At 43.4% G+C, this 9,698-nt stretch overlaps 1 protein-coding gene across 6 annotated transcripts in view; it reads left to right on the top strand.

The window, feature by feature from the left end:
- The first annotated feature begins 2,241 nt into the window (after positions 1-2,241).
- The window catches only part of Rtn4 (reticulon 4), a 52,049-nt gene continuing 44,592 nt past the window's right edge, over positions 2,242-9,698 (top strand). Inside the window, exon 1 of one of the 6 annotated variants that reach the window (XM_027387944.2) lies at positions 2,242-3,014. In XM_027387944.2, the coding sequence (XP_027243745.1) occupies positions 2,492-3,014 (523 nt within the window). In that variant the 5' untranslated portion in view covers positions 2,242-2,491. Of the gene's footprint in view, positions 3,057-9,698 lie in introns of all 6 variants that reach the window. The other 5 variants (XM_027387943.2, XM_027387945.2, XM_027387946.2 and 2 more) reach the window with 5 other exon arrangements.

The following is a 9,698-nucleotide window of genomic DNA, read 5'->3' as shown; positions in this document are numbered from 1 at the left end:
AGCTTTTCCACAAAAGTTTAGGTATCAAACATCTTGCAACAGTATTTAATATTATAGAACTGGAATGGCCTATTTTCTGAGTAGTGACCTTTTAACTGGAATTACATCTGCTTTGTTTGGTGCTGATACAGAGTACACACCCAATGCATATTTTTGTAGGAATCAACAAAACAAAATAGAAACATAAAATGCATGTTTCAATTAATTTCTGTTGTGTAATGAATCACCTAAAAAAGGCAGTGGTTTAAAAAAAACAGTGATTCATTATTTTTTATTTATATTGGCTGTACATTCTGGGATGAACTCACATTTTTGAGAGAACAGCACCATGGCTGGAATAGTTAGGTGTCTTTTTCATGTGTCTCTCTTATTTTCCAGAATAAATACTGCCAGATGGTTTTAAAAGAACATTTCTTTAAAGATCTGTTTTATGTGTATGAGTGTTATGCTGTGTGCATGTATGTGTACCATGCAGGTGCCTTGCTCCTGAGGTCATAAGAGGGCTTTGGATAAGCTGGAACTGGAGTTATGGACAGTTGGGAATTACCATGTGTGTGTTGAAACTTGAACTCGGGCCCTCTGCAACAGCAATAAATGCTCTTAACTAGTCGTCTTTCTAGCTCCATTAAATTTTTATTATTGTTATTTTTTAAAGAGAGAGAGTGTGCGTGTCACGTGTACAGTTTCTGGAGAAGGCTATTAGAGGGTGAAGGAGCCCCTATAACTGAAGTTACAGTGATTATGAGCGGCTTGGGTGCTGGGAACAGAACTCAGATCCTGTGAAAAAGTTGAAGGTATTGCTGGGCCATTTCTCAAGTTCCTTCCTCCATCAATTATGTTTCAGTACTTAAATCTAGGGTAACCTTAATTTGTTGGGATTAAGAATTTGCTTAAAAAACCAACAATTTCTCCATGACAAACACATGTCTTAATCACTAGAATATGCATCTAAAGGTTCTACAAGCTGCTTCAAAAAGAATACAAGTGAATTTGATAATGGATTGCAGTATATTCAAGATATTATGAATGCCAACATAAAACCAATGTGAAGCAGAGATTACAACACTTCTTGTTATGAATTCTGGAGATGCAGTGTGTATTTTATTCACACAGCACACCTCATTTCGGTGCTCAGTACCTAAAGCAGCCAGTCATTAAAGTACACAGTGCACATGTAGATGGAACAATTGGAATACCGGCAATCCTCTCTCCAGGCCTCCAGAGTAGACATGCAGCCACTATTTTTGAAAGGTGTATCAGAAAGATAAAAGGACTCTCTGAACCTCTGGGTACTATTTCTTCTATGTTCTTCAACCATTTTCTCACTTGGGGTCGGGGGAAGTACATGGCGGGGGCGGGGATGGAGGAGGGGAATGGACAAGCTTTTCCAGCATGTCAAGCCACTGAGTGTAGTAGGGCTTCCTGACTCCCCGAAGCCTGACTCATCTGAGATGTTGACTCATCAGCCTAAGGTGACTGAAGAGCAGTCAACCAATTTTGCCTTCCATGGCATCTATTTCTACGTTCCTCCCGGTACCCCTTCTGGGTGACTCATTCTCCTAGCACTTTAAGAGTCCAGCAGAAAGCAAGCCCAAAAGCCCTCTTTGGAAGAGCATTCTAGCAGTGAGCCCCAGAGTCCCAGATAATCTTCCACAGCTGTTTTGCCTAGCTCATTCCAGGCCTGCAGTTTAGAAGGGGAGTGAACTTGAACTGTCAAAACAGTGTTTTTATATTTTTCCTTTCGAGGTGGTGGTAGTTATGATTTGGGAGCTTGTTTGAAAATAAACCTTTTATTTTAAAAATCTGTAGGGCCTACTTCAGTCTTATTAGTACCTTTCTCCACTGTCGTTTTCCTTTTCGGGGGCGGGGAGGACTTTCCACTCCTAGGTCCCCAGGATAACGCCCTTCAGCTGGTTTATTGGAAAACTCTCCAAATCCTGGGGCCGCGCCCATCCCCTTTCGCAGTACCCATAGACTAAAATCCAGCTGTAGGCAAGGCCAGGACCCCACCCCACTCCGCATCTACTAGAGGTAGGGGTGGAGCCTAGCTCCAAAACCCGCCCTCCGAACGTCGCCCGCAGGAGAGGAAGTGCGGCAGGCCCCGCCCGCTCCTTCTATTTCTATTGGACAGGCCTTCTGTCCATCTTCTCTATCCCGCAGCCCATTGGCTCTCTGTCTCCCGCGCCAGCCAGCCACCCCTCCCCGCCGGGAAGGTGAGTCACGCCAAACTGGGCGGGGAGTCTGCTGGCCTCTCTTCTTCGCTCGTCTGGGCGGCGGCGACTGCTGTAACTGGGGACGGGGCGGGTGGCGCATCTCGGGCGTGGAGGCAGGAGACGTCTCATTGTTCGGGGAGCCGTCGCCTCTGCAGGTTCCTCGCTCGTCCTGCCCGGCCCCTGTCAGTCCTGCCCAACCCCCACAACCGCCCGCGGCTGTGAGGAGAAGCGGCCCGGCAGCGGCAGTAGCTGCAGCATCATCTCGGACCGGCCCAGCCATGGAAGACCTAGACCAGTCGCCTCTGGTCTCCTCGACCGCGGACAGCCCGTCCCGGCCTCCTCCTCCTCCCGCCTTCAAGTACCAGTTCGTGACGGAGCCCGAGGACGAAGAGGACGAGGAGGAGGAGGAGGACGAGGAGGACGAGGACGAGGACCTGGAGGAGCTGGAGGTGCTGGAGAGGAAGCCGGCCGCCGGGCTGTCCGCCGCTCCGGTGCCACCCGCCGCCGCCGCGCCGTTGCTGGACTTGGGGAGCGACTCTGTGCCCCCGGCGCCCCGTGGGCCGCTGCTGGCCGCGCCCCCTGCTGCCCCTGAGCGGCAGCCGTCCTGGGAGCGGAGCCCCGCGGCTCCCGCGCAGTCCCTGCCTGCCGCTGCCGCAGTCCTGCCCTCCAAGCTCCCCGAGGACGACGAGCCTCCGGCGCGGCCTCCGCCTCCGCCCCCAGCCGGCGTGAGCCCCCTGGCTGAGCCCGCCGCGCCCCCTTCCACGCCGGCCGCGCCCAAGCGCAGGGGCTCGGGCTCAGTGGGTGAGTGTCGCGGCGCGCCAGCCCCCACGCCCCTCCCTCTTGGTATGTTGAGCCGGGGAGGGAAGGGGGGCGCGGGCAGGGCTGCCTCGGGACCCGAGGGGCTTTGTCTGCGAGCGGCAGGGCGATGGCGCCCCCGCAGGCGGGAGGAAGGCAGAAGGGTGGGGCGGCCGCGGAAGCCCGGGCGCCTTCATTGTCTGTCCGGGTTTCGGGGAGCACGTGCACCCCGCCAAGCCCCTAGTTCTTCCTTCTGGTCCCCATTCCATCGCTCTCCCGAAGGAGGCACAGCCACTATCGGCAGCTAGGTGTGTATCGAGGAACTAGGGTTGTGGATTCCTTGGGCTGGGCTGGCCTTGGATGTGGGAATGGGAAGGCTACGTACGGCGTCTAACCCTTTTATTTAAAGCAGGGGCCTTTGCCGACCGCCCTACAGTCTCTCCGAGGCTTGCCTTCCTGCCTGGCGTCGGGAGACCCTTGACACTGATCCCCTCCCCCTCTTACTGGTGGGGAATTGGTTGAGCTACTAACGTCTATACTGCGATCCAACTGCAGTGAAGGGAGAGCGCCTCCAGTGGCGTGGTTCCAGGAGAATTGGATAGCAGAGACTTTGGGTGAAGTTCTGCCCCCGCCCAGCTCATTTGGGTGTAATGTGGCAACTCCTCCATTGAGCCAGGGAAACGAGATCTGGGCATTGTGTTCCGATGGGGCGCAGTTCTCCAGGGCCTCTGTTGCACGGTAGAACAAATCTCCAAATGTTAATGTGCATCTCTCAGCCTTTAAATGTATCGCAATTGACTCTTAGAGAAAAGGCAAAATGGTTGACCATAAATAGGGGAAGCCTGTGGATTCCTGGTCAGGAATTGGTTTATTGAACTTGTGGTAGATTTTTCCTGACACATAATGAGATGTTTTGAAACAGTGTTTCAAATATTGGTTAGAAGTGCTAGTTTTTGGAAATACATGATTTAGATTGACAAAATACAGGTTTGTAGTTTTCCAGATATTGTATATTATGTTTTTAAATTTTTAAAAGGAACATTGTTTTAAAAATCTTACTGTTTTGGGACGTAGTGTTTTGCTAGCAGTAAGATCTTTCTTTGTAAGTTAATGTCAAAAATTAAGTGGTGTAACTGGGAAAATTTCACAACATTGCAAAATTTGGGAAGTGGTTCATTTCCTAGAAAAATACCATCCTGAGTGAGCTCACATTATTTTTTTTTCTTTCTTTTAATTGCAATTAACTCTCACAATGGGAAGAATGAACCAATAGGGATGTTTCTGGGTAATAATTCATTATGGGCATACTCCAAGGCACTATTCAAAAACAATATTTAGAAGGTAAAGACTACCATAGCTTGCCCATCTTTAACCTTTTTTTTTTTTTTTGAGGGAAACTAAAGTAGAAAAAATAAAGTACTGGAAGCATAATGATTGCCAAAACCACAAACCACAATTATCATCTTCTCTACCTGTATGGGAGCAAGAGAATAGCGCTATCCTGTGAACACTGAGGGAACTCAGGAAACGACAACATTTTTTTGAAATCTTGACTGCTAAAATATTAAGTTTAGAAGACAAAGGAGAGAATATTGCCTACTCAGGGATTTTGTACTAATTGTATTTATTTGGAAACTTCCATTTCTTTTATTGAACAGTGGATGTGGTCATTGATGGTTAATCATTTCAGTGCATCTAGATTTCTTACTGCACTGAAGAGATTGTTCATTGCCTGGTGCCATTACTGATCCCTACCATTGGTTACCAGGGACACTTTCTTAACCTTACTAAGCACTATTCTAGGCTGCTAAGATGTGGCAGTAAGCAAGACCCATGATTCCCTCATGGGAGGAATACACATAATAAACATAAAAAGGAGCTAAAAATGATAGTGTTATGATAACACTTTTAAGGAATGAGAATAACTGAAGCAGGGCTGTGGTGGTGCATGCCTTTAGTCCCAGCACTCAGGAGGCAGAGGCAGGCGGATCTCTGAGTTCGAGACTGGCCTGGTCTACAAGAGCTAGTTCCAGGATAGCCTCCAAAGCCACAGAAAAACCAAAGAGAGAGAGAGAGGGAGAGAGAGAAAGAGAGAGAGACACACACAGAGAGAGACAGACAGAGAGAGAGAATAACTGAAATATGTGAGGGCCTTTTAAAGTATGCTTGATGATAGGAAAAAGAACTGGAGGTTTGAGCAGCAGAGACAAATTGTGAATGAATTCTCAGGGCAAAGATTCCCCTAGGCAGGACTGAGCTTGTTTATCAAGTCCATTAGTGAGGAAACTGGTGGAGTGCAGAGGTGGTAACTGCACTCAGGTAATTCAGAGCCTCCCAGGCCGTGCTAAAATGTGTGGCTTTAAAAAATTGTTATTTTAGGAGTGCATTATGTTGTGATTTTGGAGCAAAAAAATGTTGTTTTGAAGGTTCAGAGGGAGAAAGTTAGTGAGAAAAAAGACAAGGATGTAAGAAATGTTGGCTACATGGTTAGAAATAAACTGGAAGAGGGGCTATAGATCTCTAGCACCTATGGGTTTAAGTTCGATGTTTACATTCATTTTTAGTTAATTCCGATTTCCTTTAGTTAAAATTTTTCTGATTGCTGTTGTGCAGAGTTATCTCTATTGTAACGTAGTGACTGATACTGAGACCTGCACCTTTCACTTGATGACCATTTGTCTTGGAGAAATATGAGACTTCCTGTTGGAAGAATGGTTCCTTTGTTCTAAGGAACCTTAGAGACTGATTTGAGAGAACAGCAAACATCAGTTAAGATGACTAAGCTGATCTCTAGACACATTGGTAATGGGAGTGACTGAAAGTGTGTGATAAATTGATTTGAATTCTGAAGGGTATTGAATGCAAAATAAAAGAATCTGGATTTTATTATCCTGCTTTAATATTCTGCCATTCAAAGCTGCTGCTATATCATGACACTAAAATTGTTCTTCAAAAAAAAGAATAGGGTGTGTCTGTGTACAGGTGTCAGGAATGAGGAGAGGGCATTTGTATTGAGTATAGTCTTTTGATGTTGGTACTCTGTGTTGTTTAGTTTCAAAAGAAAAGAGATTTGTTAAGCTTCTAGTTAAGGAGGTTTCAAGGCATGGCATTGCCATCAGCCTGGCTGTGGTAAAAACCTTATGGTAGGTGTTACCACGGTGGTGAGAGCCCATACTAGAGGCCCACAACTCCATGGTGGGACAGGAAATGTGGGAGGAGGCAGAAACCAGTCTAGGTCTTTTATGACCATCATTTTGTGAGAACTCAAGGTTACACTAGAACGACTTCCTTCATTCTTCCTGAATAGTCCTCCAAATCACAACCACTTCCTAGTAGGCTGGTCTCTTTTTTGACTCTGTGGCCCCATGTTCAATAGTGAAGCCAATACTGAGCCATCTCCAGCTTCCGCCACTTTTAATATTAATGTAAATTAATTTATTTTGTGACTTGGGATCCTTCTACCTCATCCTGGAATTACAGGGTTGGGCAGAAAGGCTTCTAGCTGTGATCCCCACTTCTTAAAAGTCCCATTATCTACTGACATAGCCACATGGGAGCCAAGCTTTCTACAGTATTTTTCTTTCAAAGAGCTGCTTTTATATGAATGAAATATGTATTTATGTGTACACATACAAAAAATTGTGAATAATGACAGAAAAATATCTTTTCCCCAGCCTTTCTTTGTTACTATTTTTTCCTTTGTTTTTCCCTTTGGAGTTGAGGGCTGAACCCAGGGTCCCTTCATCAGCTTTTCTAAGTTGGACTCTTGCAGATTGCACATATGTTAGAAGTTTCTTGGGTACCTGTCTAGAAGAATAGAGTTCTTCTGAGGAAAAGCATTCATACATGTGTATCTTTTTCACTTTGTACTAAAGCATCTACAGAGGTTTTGGTACACAGCTTAGTTGTAGAGCATTGCCTCAAGGATTCCAGGGCAGGGGGTTGATTTCCAGTATTGCAAAAAACAACAACAAAAAAATCAAACACACTACCACCCACACATCTCAAGTAATCAAACAAGACAATTAGCTGCAGAGGATTCCGTAAATATATGGCACAGTAATTCTCTCTGTCATCTCTCTGAATTCACTTTTCATGAGTTTAATGACTTGATGTCAAAAATAGTAAATGGAAAGATCTGATTAGGATGATAAAATCTTGTGCCATCCCCCAGGAATATAAATTATCTCTTTGCCCAGTGTACCCATGCTGTCTCCCAGTTTCTTTCTTAGATCCCTCCTTGGTTATGCTCATATGAGTTTTAAATACTGAGATTGGTAAAGTTATAAAATTGCTTCCCTTGAGGAAAATTTACCATAAGTGTACGTAGGAAAAATCAGTTTAGTTTATTACTGTCCTTTCAAGAGTCCACTGGTGATCTGGGCATATACCTCATGGTTGTTGGAGAATTTATAATATGTATATATTTTCCCCCCAAGCTAGGTGTAATGGTGCAGGCTTTTAATCCTAGCACTCAGGAGGCAGAGGCAGGCAGATCTCTGTAAGTTCAAGACTAGCCTCTGCTACATACTTAGTTCCAGGACAGGTAGAACTACATAGTGAGACCCTGTCTCAATTGTTTTTTTTTTTTTTCTCCATTTTTATCCCTAGAATGTGGAAATGAAGTTTGAGTTTTGTGTTATCTTTGTATCTGTCTTGCACCCTTGATAAGCTCACCATCTTTCTAGAATGTGTGCCCATTCTGAGTTGAGTTGTATATTTTGATTATTTTTGTGCCAGATTTTCTAGCATTATCTGACTTCGGATCTGTGGTCACCTGTCCCTTGTTGAGTTTTGTGTATGTGCAGTGTAGTCATCACAATAGTTTTTAAAAGGAACCCTGGGGCCTTTGCTGTGAAGTTTTCCTTTGTATGCTGGCCTGCCCTTTTATGTCCAGAGAACCTTCGTAGCCTCCCTAAGGTAGCAAGGATCTGATGTTCTTGTGTTCCTCTTCATGGTGAGCCAGGGAGTGTGTTTTAAGTGTCCCAAGATGGCCCTGTTGTCCAGTGTCTCAAAACAGTTGCCTCATATATTTTGCCATTATTAACTTTTGTTGTTGCAGTTACTCTCATAATTAGAGGTTGAAGCTATTTTATGATTTAAAATTACATAATTAGTCTTATAATTAGATAGAATGTAAAAAAATATATACCAGTTAGATTTTCAGTAGACAAATCTTTAAAATGAGCTTGTCAAAGAACACTCAGTATTTGAGTTGTGTGGACATTGGTGAGATTGTAGTAAAACATTTTTAAATTAGATAACAAATCATGGTAATACATTAAGCACCGACATTTTGTTTTTACTTTTTAAAGTAATGGACTTAGAAAGAGTAAATCTTATTAGTACACTTCCATCATGAAACTGATCTTGTGGATGTACATAGCATTCAGAATAAGTCATATGACTGGTGTTTATCTTCTACAATTCTGCCCATTTCACTGGGGGTAGAGGGAAATGATCGATGATTATAGTGACAAGGTAATTAGGATATTTGACCATATGACTTGAGGATCATGGATGCTGACATTCAGATACACTAGGGAGAGTTCAGTTCAACCAGCACAGATGATACTGGGTAAACTGGGATAAATTGGGACCATTGATTTTTTTTGGGGGGGGGGGCGGGTTTATTACAGAGGATCTTATTTGTCTTATCCAAGGGTTTGATAACAAACTGGACAATTGGGAGCTTTTAAATGTTTTTGAACAAGAGAATATATAACTTTTTTTTTTAGGAGTATTAATTTGATGGCAGTAGAATAGAAGGATTTACTGGAAAAGTTGTGGTTTTCTCTTTAGCATATTTTAAGATAACATTTTCATATAAATATAACTCTTTATGTATAATCAGATATTGATATGTACGTTGTGTTCACAGTAACACAAATGAAGTTCATGATATAAAATTTTATTTATTTATTTATTTATTTATTTATTTATTTATTTATTTGGATTTTTGAGACAGGGTTTCTCTGTGGCTTTGGAGGCTGTCCTGGAACTAGCTCTTGTAGACCAGGCTGGTCTCGAACTCACAGAGATCCGCCTGCCTCTGCCTCCCGAGTGCTATTTTTTTATATTTTTGAGATTAGAGCTTGCTCCTGTTCTCCTGGGAGTACAGATTTACACACCAATGGTTAGCTTTTGTTTCATTCAGTAAAGTTTGGCATTCTGAGTAGTTTTCTGAAAAGGAGTTTGTGTGCTCTTTTATAAGCTTAATTAGTGTACATGTAAACTTCCTCAGATATTCAGTGTTACATTTTTTTTAATTAATATACTTTCCCTAATTATAGTCATTCATTTGCAAAAATGAGGCTCTTTTACAGAAAATGACTAAGCTAACGCCAACAGCTGTTTTTCAAAAACAAGAAATACTCAGGTATTTTTAGATTAGAATTTCTTTCCCCTTCTACAGGGATTTGAGATAGAAACTAATATGTTGTTTTACAAGTGAGGGACTGATGAGGAAAGCTAGGAAATAATTTCCCAGGGCTATGCATGTTCATAGTAGACCTGAGATTCAAATACATTTCTATCCATGGTCCACCAATGCTCTAGTCAGAAACTGGCAGCCTGTTCTTGAAGGCCCAAATGACATCCCTTCCCACAGCATGTTTAAAAACACAAAACTTACTTTGTGATTAATCCTGGATGAATTCCCAGTTTGGACAATGAGGATTTTGTTTTCTT

The sequence above is a fragment of the Cricetulus griseus genome, assembly GCF_003668045.3.
Source record: "Cricetulus griseus strain 17A/GY chromosome 1 unlocalized genomic scaffold, alternate assembly CriGri-PICRH-1.0 chr1_1, whole genome shotgun sequence".
Taxonomy (NCBI): Eukaryota; Metazoa; Chordata; class Mammalia; order Rodentia; family Cricetidae; genus Cricetulus; species Cricetulus griseus.
Note: the sequence above shows the minus strand (reverse complement) of the source record. Positions and strands in the feature narration are given on the sequence as shown.